A 15,267-nucleotide genomic window follows, 5' to 3' on the forward strand; every position below is an offset into this window, starting at 1 on the left:
AGACCAAATTTGGTCCTAAAAAAGTGCAGTAACCAGAAACAGACTTTCGGTCGGACTGATCAGAAGGCCAGTCCGCGTCTGTGAATGTTTGAAGTTGAGTGCCACCGGGTCTGATAGGAAGCCCGAACTGTGCAGTATCGTTTACGTACCGAAGGATACGTTTCAGGTTCTGGAAATCTTGTGTCGTGGGTTGTTGCATATGTTGACAAGCCCGATTAGTTGCAAAGGCTATATCCGGCCGAGTTATAGAAAGATATTGCAGTGATCCTGCAAGCCGACGATATAGCTGAGGATCATGAAAAGGTTGAGTGTTTATATGTCTGTTTGTAGAAGCAGGAACAATAGGTGTGGGTGCCGCCTTGCATTGCTCAAAACCGGCTTCCTGGATGAGCTTGTTGGCGTAATGTTCTTGTGTTAGGAAGAAGCCGTTGGGTGTTTGTAGGACTTGAATTCCTAGAAAGAGGGATATCTCTCCAAACTGTTTGAGAGCAAAGTTTGAGTTGAGATCGGCAAGCAGCGTTTGAATGCTTGATGAATCGTTACCTGTTACAAGAATATCATCGACGTAGATTAAGAGATATATTAGAATGTGATTCTTTGAAAAGATGAGAAGAGAGGGGTCGGAGCGACTAAACCCGAAACCACGTGACAGCAAAAAACTTGTGAATTTCTGAAACCATTGTCGCGGTGCCTGTTTGAGGCCGTAGAGGGATTTGTGTAATTTGCATACTAGGTTTGGTTGACTTGTATCTTCAAAACCGGGTGGTTGACGCATGTAAATGTCATCGGGAAGATCACCGTGCAGGAAAGGCATTTGAGACATCCAGTTGGAGCATTTTCCTCCTACGATTGACGACAAGGATGAGGACGATCCGTATGGTTGTCATCTTCGCAACTGGACTGAATGTTTCGGTGTAATTTTCACCGTAAGTTTGGTTGTATCCGAGAGCTACGAGTCTTGCTTTGTAACGATCCAGCTTGCCCGTTGGATGCATTTTGGTTTTGTAAGTCCATTTGCATCCTAGTATAGGTTTGTTTGGAGGAACGGGTACAAGAGACCATGTCTGTTGTTTATGGAGAGCGTTTATTTCTTCTTGCATAGCTATCTGCCAATGTGGATGCTTGGACGCCTGTTTATATGTCAGAGGTGTAGAGTTGTTATCAGCAGAGCAGGTAAGGCTGAGGATCTGCTTTGGCTTGAATATGCCCGCCTTTGATCTTATTATCATGGGATGCGGTTGTGACGGTTGCTGCTGAGCGTGACCAGTATCGGGTTCGGTAGGAGCGGTGAGCAGAGGAGTGGTATGGATGGAGGCCGTGGGTTGAGAGGTGTTAAGATTAGGAGGGGAATAAGATGAGGTTTGATCAGAAGTGATAGTGGGAGGAATTGTGGATGCTGGGACAAGAAGGTTGGGACAAATGGGTTGCGGTGTAGTTGTCTGAGGAGGGTTGGGTTGATGCAAGCTAGAGTAAGGATAACTGGCTTCATAAAAGACGACGTGGCGGGAGAGATAGGTTTTGTGGTTTTCCAGGTTGTAACATTTGTACCCCTTGTGATGTGGAGAGTAACCAAGGAAGATACATTGTTGAGAACGAGGTTGAAGTTTATTTGTTGTGTAAGGTTTTAGCCACGGATAACAAAGGCAGCCGAACGGGCAAAGATGGGAATATGAGGGAGGTTTATTGTACAGAGCTTTATGAGGAGAATTGCTGTTAAAAGATTTGGAGGGAAGAAGATTTATAATGTAGTTTGCGGTGGCATTGAATTGAATGAGTTTAAAAGTTTAAAGGCATTGATCCGGTTAAATGGGTTGAAATGACCCATTTGAACTCTTAAGGGCTCATTAGGTCAATCTTTGTTGACTTGGTCAATCAGGTGGGTCCAGGGTCTGAAAATGGGTTTAATCAATTTGAAATGATATTTTGAGTCTATTGGAAGTGGTTCCAGGATTTATGGGATTTGATTTGGCTAAATGGGCCTTATTGGGCCCATTAAGGGTCATCTGGGTCAAAATTGGTTGACCTAGTCAACCAGGTTGACTCAGAGGCTGGGGTCAGGTTCAACAGGTTTGAAATGACATTCTAAAACCAATGGAAGTGGTCCCATGGTCTAAAGAGGTCATTTGGGTCAGAACACCTATTTGAACCCTTAAAGGGCCATTTTGGTCAACTATGTTGACTTGGTCAACCAGGTTGACCCAGGATCTGGGAATGAGTTCAACAGGTTTGGTTTAATATTTGAAACTTGCTGGAAGTGATTGTATTCAATTTGGAGGTCGTTTGGTTTGAAATCACTATTTTGGTCTCTTAAGGGTATTTTGGTCAAAAAGGTCGATTTGGCCAAAAAGGCTTGATCAGGGTCAGGGACTGGGTTCAATGCACTTCTAATGATGATTAGGATGCATTGGGACAGGTTCTGGAGTTTAATTTGATAAGGGCATATTGAAATTTTTGAAAACTTCAATATTTCCCTTAAAAGGTGATTTGGACTTTTGACCCATAGCCTACTAGGGGCCAGGTTGGGTCTACCAAGATGCAGTTTAATGTTCAATGGGTTATAATCAAGGGTCTGGAGGTGACTAGAGGCTTTGGGGAAAGCCCTGTAGTCAAGAATTCAACGAATAGCAAGTCCAGTGGCATAGGCTGTAAATATTTGAAGGTTTTGCAGCCTTTGGATCTTGATTTAGTAACTGGGGTTAGAGAGCTCAGAATGGGCTCAAATTTGGAGGGTAGCCTCTAGAGACATGTCTCATCAATATGCAACTGACAAACCCTGAATCAGAGGCCATTTGACAGGGTTTTGAAGTGTTTGAAAATTCAGTGGAAAAGGCTTTTAGGACAAAGCCTTTGGACTTGAAGTTTGAATCTGGATTTTTGAATTTGGGCTGGATTTTGGGTTTGAATGATTGAACTTGAGCTATTTAATTCATTTATGATCATTTGAATGATCATAATTGATTGGATAGGTTTGATGTTAGATCAAAGGTATGATCTAGGCAGAATACTGGATTCTGAACTGGACTGAGGTCTGGATCTTGATTAAGGATTGGATTGAATTGAAATCTGGATTGGATTAGAGTCAGGATTGATTTGAAGTCTAGATTGATATGGGATTTGAATTGATCTTAAGGTCTGGATAGATCTTAGGTCTAGGAAATTCCTAAGGCCTAAGAAGATTACAGGGTCTGGATCTAGAAGAGTCTTAGGGTCTAGAATAGGTCCTAAGATCTGAAGTCTAAAAGGGTCCTAAGATCTAGAATAGATCCTAGGGTCTGGATCTATCTGGAAGAGTCCTAAGATCTAGAATAGATCCTAAGGCCTAGATCTAAAAGAATCCTAGGGATCAGATTGATCATAAGATCTAAGGTCTGGATTAATGTAGGGTCAGGATTGGTCCAGGTGACCTCATACAAAAATGAGGTCAACAGTGCAATTTCCATATAATCGAAGAATGCTTCAACAGCGCGCTCCCAATCCAAGTAATCTTCGATATGTAGTCGCCCATCGAAGAATGGAATATCCAATTTAATATGGAATTCGCCGTGTTGACGCTGTTGTACTGGGTACCGTCGAGGTTGCTCATAGTAATTTGTTCTATCTCCTTCCGCTGAATCGGACACTTCCAGTGCTTGTTGCAATTCATCATCCTCCTCTGAATCCGAAATAGCCGGAACAGTTGTATGGAATCGACGATCGCTGTATGGATGCAGTGCCGGTGTGGTTGTCGGCGCGACTGGCCTACCCAACGGGGGTTGTGTTTGATTCATCCTCAGGGATCGAATCTCGGTCCGCATTTCTGCAGAGAATCAGAAAAACTCGGGGGTGATCGTTTCCAGTTGACGGGCGATGTTCGCTTGCGTCACCCACATTCCCTCCAAGCTGTGATCCTCCTCGACTGTCGGACGTTTTCTTCCTTCCGCCATTAAGCTCGAAACCGAGCTCTGATACCAAATGGTGTGGGAACCTTAGTAACCTGCAAGAACACAGAAAAACAGAGAAGATCTAAAGAAAGAAAGAAGAACAGGAAGAAGGGAATTGGAGGTATGAGGAATAGCTTCAGCTAATAATATTCATTTTCTATTTGGTTTCTTCTCCCTTCTACTACATATATCATTCTCTACTATTAGGAAATTAACTGAGAAAAAGAAAATGCTGAGTTGGCCACTAACTGGCACATGGCAGTGAATACAGAGAATAATCATAGTACTAAAAGTAATTGGGGAAATGGAGGTCGTAGGTTGTTGGGCGGCTTGGTGTGCTATCTTCGGGACCTGGATAACTCACATCAAGATTGTCGAAGCCTAGACTGGTTTCTCACTATTTATGGTAAGCGCAGGGCGGGAAAATAGTATGGAAGGTTGTTTCTGTAATCTGCGAGGGATTGAGCAGAGAAGAGTTTCGGATTTGGGAGCAGAGTGGCCATGGATTGCAACTCTTCTCCTGCGAAGAGATTTATCTAGTCGAGTCTTACACACTGGAAAATGATCACTGACCCGACATTCACCCGTTCTGATAACACGACAACTAACCCGTAAAATATTAGCTTGTGCAAAATGAGACTTTTGGGGGTTATTTTTTCATTCGATTACAATTTTTTTTATTTTCATAATTTTATTAAAATATAAAACATTATACTAGTTTTAATTTGAGTGACACGACATTTTAATATCTGCATTCTATTATTATGTCGCTTACTAGGCTCTTATTATTAATATTTTATGTTAAATAAAAATCATAATAAGTTGTAATATTTTACTTCATGAGCTGATGCTATAACCCATAATTAAAGTTGTTATAGAAAATTCATGGTAATAGACAAAAGGATTTTTACGTCTTAGTTTTTTAAAATATTTAACACATTCACATATAATAAAAAAATAAAATGAGAGATACTACAAAATTTTTACATAGAAAATTATAAAAATTAGAAAATACTATATATAGCCTAGATGAAATGATCCACTATATAGATATCTTATGAAAATTCTCTCTTCCCCTTGATTAAAGAAAATGGGATCACAAAGTCTATTATAAAAGTTTACATTGTTGTAGATGCGAAGGAGAATTCTTCATATGTAGTAGTTGAAAGGCATATATAGTAGTTGAAAGGTGTTGGTCGGACGATAATGATCAGATGGACAATGGCAATGTGATGATAGTTAAGAGTGATGATAGTCAAATGAAGGCAGTAGGATCACTATGAATTGATTATGATGATCAGGCAGCAATAATGTATGTCAATGGCAATCAGGAGAGAATAGTCAAACGATGGTAGTCAAATGATAGTGATCAGAAAATGACAATCAAGCGACGGTAATGATTAGTGGTGATCATCGAGATCAAACGCCAAGTAAGCTCTATAGCTCTTTATATCTTCAGGCTCTCTATAAGCTCAAGTTTAAAAACCTTTATGTGGCGATTGTGGGGCTATTTATCGTACTTTCAAAATGGATATTTTGGTATATTAAAAAAAATCTATGACATTCCATTGTATAACTCATATCGAATTGTTTGATCAAAGATTGTTTATTCGTCATTTAAGTACTTTAATGACCTTGGAAGCAATTGATCTTGGATTTCTTGGATTCATCTTGTCAAGTTGCTCGTTTTGACTATAAGCAGGCGACACTATTCGAAGACAGCTTGATCTTTCAATTAATGTCCTAAAGTTTATAATTATCCTTCAAGTGCTTGATTTTGGACTTGGAGCAGATCATATTTATTCTTTAGTGTTATATGCATGGTTTTGAAAACTGGACCGAACCAACTAGTTCAATCGTGAATAAATCAAATGGTTGATTTGGCCCGTCTTAAAAACTGTCCCAGTATCAAATTGGTGTGAACATATTTGAACCGTCGGTTCAATTAGTTCAGTTCTTTTGAAGCATTATTTCTTATCATTTTCTCTTCTACACTGAGTCTATTGGTTCACACCTTTTATTATTTCTATAATGTTGGGCTGCCTTCTGTATGTATTCCAACTTCTTCTCATGTTCCACGTGAAGGATCGAGCAGTAAAAACTGACAGCAACCCATATCTCCTCACCTTGCTTATTGTTGGTTCAATGTAGTAGTTAGAGCTTAGCAACATATATATGCAACCCACAAGCATGCACCTCAATGATCAGCTTGAACAATGTCGCTATTACTTCTTGCACTACAAAAAAATCACCAATTACTGGCAGTTTATAAACCGTTGGAATAAACCGTGTAGGAAATGAAAACCGGCGTTCATTGTCCGGCGGCAAAAATTTTCCGCCGGTATTCAGTGAATTTCCTGTAGTGGTGCTTCACCATCACAACAATCAAGGACCTTCTCTTCTCTATGCTTTTGATTGGAACGTCATCGATGGTCTGCGTCTTTTTCTTTACTCTCCTATATATTCTTTCCCACCTTCATCATCTCAAGATCCCATGTTACCTTTCTCCTCACTATGTGTGACTCGTACTTGCTTGCATTCTTTCCATTTAGTAAAGAATTCTCAGAATATATTTTCTTCACGGATCTTCTTTAGCACATTCACTGCCTAACATTTATCTACATCAGTTTCTTCATTAGCACTTTTGGCCCCAATGTTTTTTGCCTTCATCAACCAAAGCACCTCAAAACCTTCATAACTAATGCACTCTCCAATGTTTTTCTACTAAGAAGAAAGCCCACCCAATCCATTATAGTGAAAAGAATGAGACTCCTCAACCCGCGAAAAGTTTAATGAGGCTTACACCTTTATTCATAATAATCATTTCATGAGACCTTATCATATATGCATACATTGACTATTATAATCCCCACTTGCTAACTCTCAACTAACAACTTGTCTTCATCACATTGTGTTGGGGATGAAGAAGTAAACTATGCAATGAAACAAACAAGAAAATTATAAATGCAGTGAAAAGTAAAAGACACCCGAATTTTATGCGGAAAAACTTGAAATCGGGGAAAAAATCATGGAGTCACACCACACCAGTAAATTCACTATGAAAATTGGGAGAAATAGTACAAAACTATCTTCTCTCTCACTCTCTCCTTGCTTCTTTTCTCTTTTATACCGTTCTCGCACTCAAAACACAAGAGAAAGTCAAGTAAATAACACCAAGGGACACCATGCACCCTTAACAAAAAACGAGAAAAAAAAACTGTTCAATTTGCCTCGAAACGTTGTGGCGCTCAAGCCTTTGTCATCGATCTATCTGAAAGTGCTGCAGAGCTAAATTTAGAGCATTGGGTGTTATGCTCTCTGTCATTTCTCCCTACTACCTTGCAGGACCGAGATGTTTAGGAACACAGAGCTGGACATTGTACTGGAAAAAATAATTGGTGCATGACAAATTAAATTGAGATTCGAGGTAACAATACAATCCAATTGATCTACACAATCAAATTCCACACAGACTAACATGTTGATCATTCAAACCAACAAGCATCTTAAGTGGACCATTAGAAAAGCCCATCAGAAAACTAGCAGAAACTAAGAAAAATAAAAAGAACATGCTTATATCAGAATTATCTTGGTCATGACATCGAGGGCTACATGAGTTAGTTTTTTGTTTTTTTGTTTTTAATTTAAAGCTGATTAATGAATGACACGTAAAGAAATATTTAGTTGAATAGCATTCTGAGAAGTGTCTTCTAAAGGGCCCCCCTTCGCTAACTCTTAAAGAGGTTTGAAGGTCATCAGAATTCTCCTTGCCATTAATGAAGGAAACAAATCTTAAGCTTGTCTACAAAGGAGTCGAATAAAGTTCTCCTAATATGAAATCAAAATTGCTTGTTCTTCCTCACCTGCACCTATCATATCCTTCTTAAATAATGGTTTGTGTGCATATTAGAATGTTTATAGTGACATCGTTGTTCTCTCGCTCATTGATAACAACTTCAAAGTTCTTTGGATCCTTATTAACACAAAAAATTCTATAAAGGTATATCTTTTTAGATCCCTTTTAGAAAGTGAGCTTTGCTCGTCATAATTTTCATCCCTCTACATGGTCTTTAGTAAAGTTTTCAAGAGATAAGTGACTTCTCGAGGGCATCATCACTCTATAATTAACAGAGGGGAGTACTAATGCCATTGACCTTAATTCTTATGGATGTGATTGTATCTTTGGTTGGCCTCACTTGAACTCAATGGTATGTACTTTACTAGAGCTGCAAACTAACCGAGCCGAGTCGAGCAAATGTTCGTTCATATTTAAGTTTGTTTATTATTCAGCTTGTTCAAGCTCGGTTCGAGCCTTTCTTTTTGTGTTCAAATTTGGTTCATTTAAATTAATAAATGTTTATGTTTGGTTTGTGGTTGGTTCATGTTTGATTTGTTTCGTATTTATCAGTCTTTAAACAAATGAGTCTTATCGAGCTATAAAAGAGCTAGACATTTAAATTTTTATTAGCTTAACAAACAAGATTTATCAAGATTAACATATAATTACATCGAGCATGTTTGCGAACATATCTAATTAGTGTTTTTGAACTACCAAATGAGCCCGTTCACTAACACATATGGTGAGTATTTTTAAGCTGCCAAACAAGCCCATTTGTGAATAGATCTAGCGAGGATTTTTGAACTATTAAATAAGCCCCACATCTAACTAGTGGTCTTGAGCAATCAAACGAACCCTTTCACAAATATATCTAGCGAGTATTTTCGAGCTGGCAACTAAGCTCATTCAAGAACAAACAAGCTATGATTCTTCTTATAAACACACTTGTTCATGAACATTTTAAACAATCTAACAAACTTGAATTAGTACCTCTTGCTTATGAACAAATTTATTCTATTGAAAGTATAAAATTAAATAAAAATTTTCTGTTGAAAGTATAAAATTAAACTAAAATTAATATTTTATAAAGTAATAAATATTTATTATAACAAAACTAATTCCAGAAAACATAACAAAATGTTAAAATGTGATTTCCGAAGCAGAAAATATTAGCACCAATTCAACTAATTCTAGAGCAATGTTTTTGTGACAAGTTTTTTGGGAATTTATAGAACAAAAATCTAAGCAAGATAGACACACTAAATTCATTATTTTCATTTTAAATTATCAAAAATATAAAAATATTTGTTGTAGGTATGCTCACCATTTTATAATCAAAGTTTAATCAAGATTTTAACATGCTTATTCATGAGCTCTACATCAAATAAGAAATTTGAGCTTCTTATCACGCTCATGTTGAGTTCATTCACGTGCTTTAAACAATATTGTTTATGAACATAAACGAGTTGAACACATAGTTAATATGTTATCAAAAAAATTATATGAAGAATCATAGCTTGTTAGGCTCTCTGTCATCGATCCATCTAAAAGAGTTGTAGAGGTGAATTTAGAGCACTGCGACGTTAGGCTCTATGTTGTTTCTCTCTACAAAACTTGTAACTCCGGAGTGCTTGGGAACACAACATCGGGTATTGTACGGGAAAAAAAATTGGTGTGAAGCAGTGGAAAACCGACTGTCCCCCCACCTAGCTAGCATGACAAATTAAATTGATGTCCGATGTAACAATGCAATCCAATTGATCTATGTAATCAGATTCCACACAGATTAACATGTTGATCATTCAAACCAACAAGCATCTTAAGTGGCCCATTAAAAAACTAGCAGAAACTAAGAAAAATAAAAAGAAGATGCTTGTATCAGAATTATCTTGGTCATGACATCGAGGGCTATAGGAGTTAGTTTTTTGTTTTTATTTAAAGCTGATTAATGAATGACAGTTAAAGAAATATTTAGTTGATTAGCATTCTGAGAAGTGTCTTCTAAAGGACCCCTTCGCTAACTCTTAAAGAGGTTTGAAGATTATCAGAATTCTCCTTGCCATTAATGAAGGAACCAAATCTTAAGCTTGTCTACAAAGGAGTCGAATAAGGTTCTCCCAATATGAAATCAAAATTGCTTGTTCTTCCTCACCTGAACCTATCATATCCTTCTTAAATAATGGTTTGTGTGCATATTAGAATGTTTATAGTGACATCGTTGTTCTCTCGCTCATTGATAACAACTTCAAAGTTCTTTGGATCCTTATTAACACAAAAAATTATATAAAGGTATATATTTTTAGATCTCTTTTAGAAAGTGGCTTTCCTCATCATAATTTCCATCCCTCTACAAGGTCTTTAGTAAAGTTTTCAAGAGATAAGTGACTTCTCGAGGGCACCATCACTCTATAATTAACAGAGGGGAGTTGATGCAGTGCACGATTAGTTATGATGAGAAGCGGGACACTCAACACCTCCTCAACGGTTTACTGACACCCACTATGCATTCCATTTTTAGCCATCACGTTCCCTTAGTTTTTTTTTTCGTAATTTCATTTTCTAGTATTTCCTTTGAGCTTTCTAGAAGCTAGTTATATGGGAAGGATTGGCTGCAGAAAGGAGGTAGCTAATCATTTTTGGAGATTCCTCGTTTTACTAGAGCAATAGAGAAGAACCTGAATATACAGGGTTCTGGGTATATTCACGGTTCTTCTGGCCACGGTTACGTCGTGATGTCATTCGATTGGTGGATAGCTGCCCAATTTGCTAAATATATAAGAGAGGAGCCCAAAATACCGGCCTATACATGCCTCTTCCCGTCCCAGACTCCATTTTGGAGGATCTTAGTTTAGATTTTGTCTTGGGACTCCCCAGGACACGGCGAGGTAATGATTCAATTATGGTCGTCGTCGACAGGTTCTCCAAGATGTCTCATTTCCTCCCTTGTAAGAAAACTACGAATGCCATGACTGTTGCCCAAATTTTCTTTAGCGAAATTGTTCGCTTACATGGTGTCCCCAGAAGCCTCGCATCCGATCGCGACGTGAAGTTTATAAGTCATTTTTGGCGTGAACTTTGGATGCGTTTGGGTACCAACATCCGCCTTAGCTCAGCATATCACCCTCAATTGGATGGACAAACGGAGGTTGTCAACCGTACTTTAGGCAACATGTTGCGATGCCTTGTGCAAGTTCATCCAAAGCAATGGGAAGATGTATTGGCTAGAGCTGAGTTTGCTTTCAATTCTATGATTAACCGTGTAAAACCCCTCAAATTTTCATTTTTGTGAGTGCTGTTAGTCCGGAACTGACTTTAGTACGGGACGAACTGAAGAAAATTATGAAGAATCTGTATGGTTCGTCCGTACGAACCTGTATGAGCTGGGACGATCCGTCGGGACGAAATTTGTCCAGAGAGCAACTCGTCCCGATACGATAATTATTTCGTCTGGACGAGATTTGTCTAGAGGGCAAATCATCCCGGGACGAAAATGGATCATTCGGGACGATCTGCATGAATATATAATGGATTGAGATATTTTGGAATCATTTGGAAGAAAGAGAAAAAGGCAAGAGAGAGAAAGAGAAGGAAAGGACGGAAAAATGCTTGATTTCGGAGGCTGCGGAGCGCTTTTCGTCCGTCAACGCGGTTAGAAGATTTGTTTGTCTCAAAGTAAGGAATCCGAATCCTATTTCTGATTTCGAAGATTTCATATTTTGATATTTTTCTACTCACTTTTGTGTTTCCGTTACCGAAAAATAACCCTATCTTTGTATGGACGAAACTTTTACCACGTAACTTTTGGTATGTTATTGAAATGATGATTTTGCACGATTTGAGTATTTTTTGGAAAGTTTTTATCGGGTATTTTGATTTCTGATGTGTTTTTATCAAATAGAAAATTTTCAGGCTATTGAAAAAATAGTGCTTCAGTACAAGTAAAGTTTTGAAACGTTGTTTTAAACGATTTCTAATAATTTGGTAATTTTCTAGAACTGTGCATTTTACAACGACTTATGTCTACTATACGATATTTTAAAGAGTTTTCTAAAGTGAGCTGAATTGTGTTTGTTGATTGCAATGTATTATTGAGATGTGTAATAATGTGGATATGATTGAATGTTATTATATTACTGAAAGACAAGTAAAGACTGGTTGAACCGTTGGTTGGAGATTGATTTGACCTGTATAGGATGGTGGGCCGACGGGCTTCCCTTTAAAAAGGGTTAGGTGTATTCTCTATTGATCATTGATATAACGATTGAGAGTCATAAGGAGATTATCGTGACTATGGGCAGGGGTGACGACTCTATTATCGAGCCAACGGACTACTAACATCGATACTAACCTTGAAAAATGCCTTAATAGCTAGTGATTGTACTTGTTAAGTAAGACTATTGTATTGAATGCATGTGTAAAGTATTGTTCTTATGATTTTTTTATGGATTTACAAATTTATCGGCATTGACTGATTTATAATATCGAATGGATTTACTGATTTATTGTTATTGACGAATTTATTGATATTGAATGAATTTACTGAAGGATTTATGGGTTTACTGTCACTGTACTATTTCATTGATACTGCACGATTTTATTTGATATTGCATACTGTACATGTCACTGAATACATATACCGATACGGATATTGTTATTGCATTGATTCATTGATACTGTGAACACTGATATGATTGATTCATTGATACTATAGATTTATTGATACCATTGATTCATTGATACACCGAATATTAATCTGTTACATATGATACATTGACCATGTGATATAGAATATGTTTTTACTGTATTGATTTGATTTCAATTGTTCTTACGATGTATTGATTGATTGTTTTATATGATTTTATACCGATTGATACTATTGACCGGGCATGATTTCTTTATTCATTGATTTGATTGATCCTATTAATGCGATTGATTGAGGTTATTGATACGATATTAATTTGATTGATATTACTGATTTGACGATTTTCTCTATGGATTTTTCTATTGTGTGTTGATCCTTCTACTGATGATTTTGGAATCTACCGATCATGCATTGATTACTGATTCTCGTATCCGCATAGATTCAATGATCATGTGCAAGTGACTATTATGGATTTAACTGATTGACATGCATATTATTTCAGTACCGTGCTTTGAATTTAGTTGTAGGCTTTGATGACCTGCTGGGCTAGTTAAGCTCATTATATGTGGTTAAAAATTTTCAGGTCAGGACAAGGGAGCAAGAGATTGAGGTTGATAAAGACTGTTAGACGAATCCTTTCACTATAGATGCCTGGGATGTCACAAACTGTTCCACCGGTAAATCCCCCTTCAGTATTGTGTATACTAAATCACCATGCACAGCCCTTAACGTCGCCATTTTGCCCAAATGCAAAGCACCTGCTGCTGCTACTTTCACCGAAGAGTATGCAGACATATTGGAGGAGGTCCGTCAAAGAATTTTGAAGTCCAACCTAAAGTACAAGGAAACCGTTGATCGTCGCCACAGACAACGACTTTTCAACGTCGGAGACTTGGTCATGGTGCGTCTCCGTAAGGAACGGTTCCCACCGGGAACCCATTCAAAGCTGATGCGCTGGAAGGTTGGACCAGTTCCTATAACCGCCAAGATCAACGATAATGCCTACACCGTTGCCTTGCCAGCGGACTTAAATATGTCCACAACTTTTAATGTTTCGGACATTTCTGCATATTCATCACCGGATGATTCCATTGTCCATATTAGCTCGTCGGAGTCGAGCTCTTCTGAAGCGGGGGAAGACTGATGCAGTGCACGATTAGTTATGATGAGAAGCGGGACACTCAACACCTCCTCAATGGTTTACTGACACCCACTATGCATTCCTTTTTTAGCCATCATGTTCCCTTAGTTTTTTTCCATAATTTCATTTTCTAGTATTTCCTTTCAACTTTATAGAAGCTAGTTATATGGGAAGGATTGGCTGCAGAAAGGAGGTAGCTAATCATTTTTGGAGATTCCTCGTTTTACTGGAGCAATAGAGAAGAACCTGAATATATATGGTTCTGGGTATATTCTGGTATTGTGTTATGTGCTTGCCCGATTTTCTTTTCCTTGCAGGTGTTCTTTGCGACATAGAGGAGGGACAGACTCCATCAAGAGTACTAATGTCATTGACCTGAGATATTAGTTCTTATGGATGTGATTGTATCTTTGGTTGGCCTCATTTGAACTCAGTGGTGTATATTTGACTAGAGATGCAAATGAGCTAAGTCAAGCAAACGCTTGTTCATGTTTAAGTTCATTTATTATCAGCTTATTCAAGTTCGGTTCAAGCCTTTTTTTTATGTTCAAACTTGGTTCGTTTAAATTGATGGATGTTTATGTTGGTTTGTGGTTGGTTAATGTATGATTTGTTTCATGTTTATCAACCTTTAAACAAATGAGCCTCATTGAGCTATAACTGAGCTCTACTTTTAAATGTTTATTAGCTTAACAAATGAGCTTTATCAAGACTAACCGATAATTACATCGAACATATTTGTGAACATATCTAACTAGTGCTTTTGAACTACCAAATGAGCCCGTTCACTACTATATCTAGTGAGTGTTTTTAAGCTGCCAAACAAACCCATTCGTGAAGAGATCTAACGAGGATTTTCAAACTATCAAACATGCACATTCCAAAACATATCTAGCGAGTGGTCTTGAGCTATCAAACGAACCCGTTCACGAATATAGTTAGTGAGTATATTCGAGCTACCAACTAAGCTTGTTCAAGAACAAACGAGCTACAATTCTTCTTATAAATAAACTTGTTTATGAACAAATTTAGAAAGTATAAAATTAAAATGAAGTTATTTTTTTTATAAAATAAGAATAATTTATTATAACAAAACTAAATCTAAAAAATATAACAAAATGATAAAATGTGATTTCCGACACTCAAAATATTAAGCACCAAGTTAACTAATGCCACAACAGTTTTTTTGAGAACAAGTTTTTCGAGTTTATTCATAGCTTTAAACAATACTGTTTATGAACATAAACGAGTCGAACACAAGTTTATTTATTTAAGCATCGAGTATTTAAAAAAAATGTTCTAGTTTATTTGTTTACTTAATTAATTACTTAATTAAATGATCATGAGCGAGCTCTAAGGCTAAGTCACGAATAACTCGTCAAACTTTCGATTCATTTGCAGCTCTATACTTGCTGTGTTTATTATGTGCAGAGTTTGGATTGTGAATGTACATACTGTGTACAATTTGACTTTTTTTAACACATTGTGTACACTCAGAGTCCAAACATGAACTTCTCGTCCGAAATCCGCACAAAATAATTTCTCCTATACTTGACACATTCTTATCAAGTTCTCTTCATTATCATTGCCAAGTATATGTACACTGACAACAAAAACAGATTGTGAAGTAATCAACAAAATTTCATTGCAACTTGATTTATCAAACAAAGAATATACATATGTAGTGGCAAAAAAATTTGCGTGCACTAACCAATATAGAAAAAAG

At 37.3% G+C, this 15,267-nt stretch overlaps 1 protein-coding gene across 1 annotated transcript; it reads right to left on the reverse strand.

The window, feature by feature from the left end:
• Positions 1-794: 794 nt before the first annotated feature.
• On the reverse strand, positions 795-1,229 carry LOC110112523 (uncharacterized mitochondrial protein AtMg00820-like). The gene has a single exon (XM_020844775.1). It carries the CDS (start codon positions 1,227-1,229, stop codon positions 795-797), a length of 435 nt encoding a protein of 144 aa, XP_020700434.1.
• Positions 1,230-15,267: the final 14,038 nt, after the last annotated feature.

The sequence above is a fragment of the Dendrobium catenatum genome, unplaced genomic scaffold (genome assembly GCF_001605985.2).
Source record: "Dendrobium catenatum unplaced genomic scaffold, ASM160598v2 fragScaff_scaffold_697, whole genome shotgun sequence".
NCBI classification, from domain to species: Eukaryota; Viridiplantae; Streptophyta; class Magnoliopsida; order Asparagales; family Orchidaceae; genus Dendrobium; species Dendrobium catenatum.

Bases quoted from the DNA above. Each gene is read 5' to 3' on its own strand.
- LOC110112523 (XM_020844775.1), bottom strand. From the start codon at position 1,229: ATGATAATAAGATCAAAGGCGGGCATATTCAAGCCAAAGCAGATCCTC.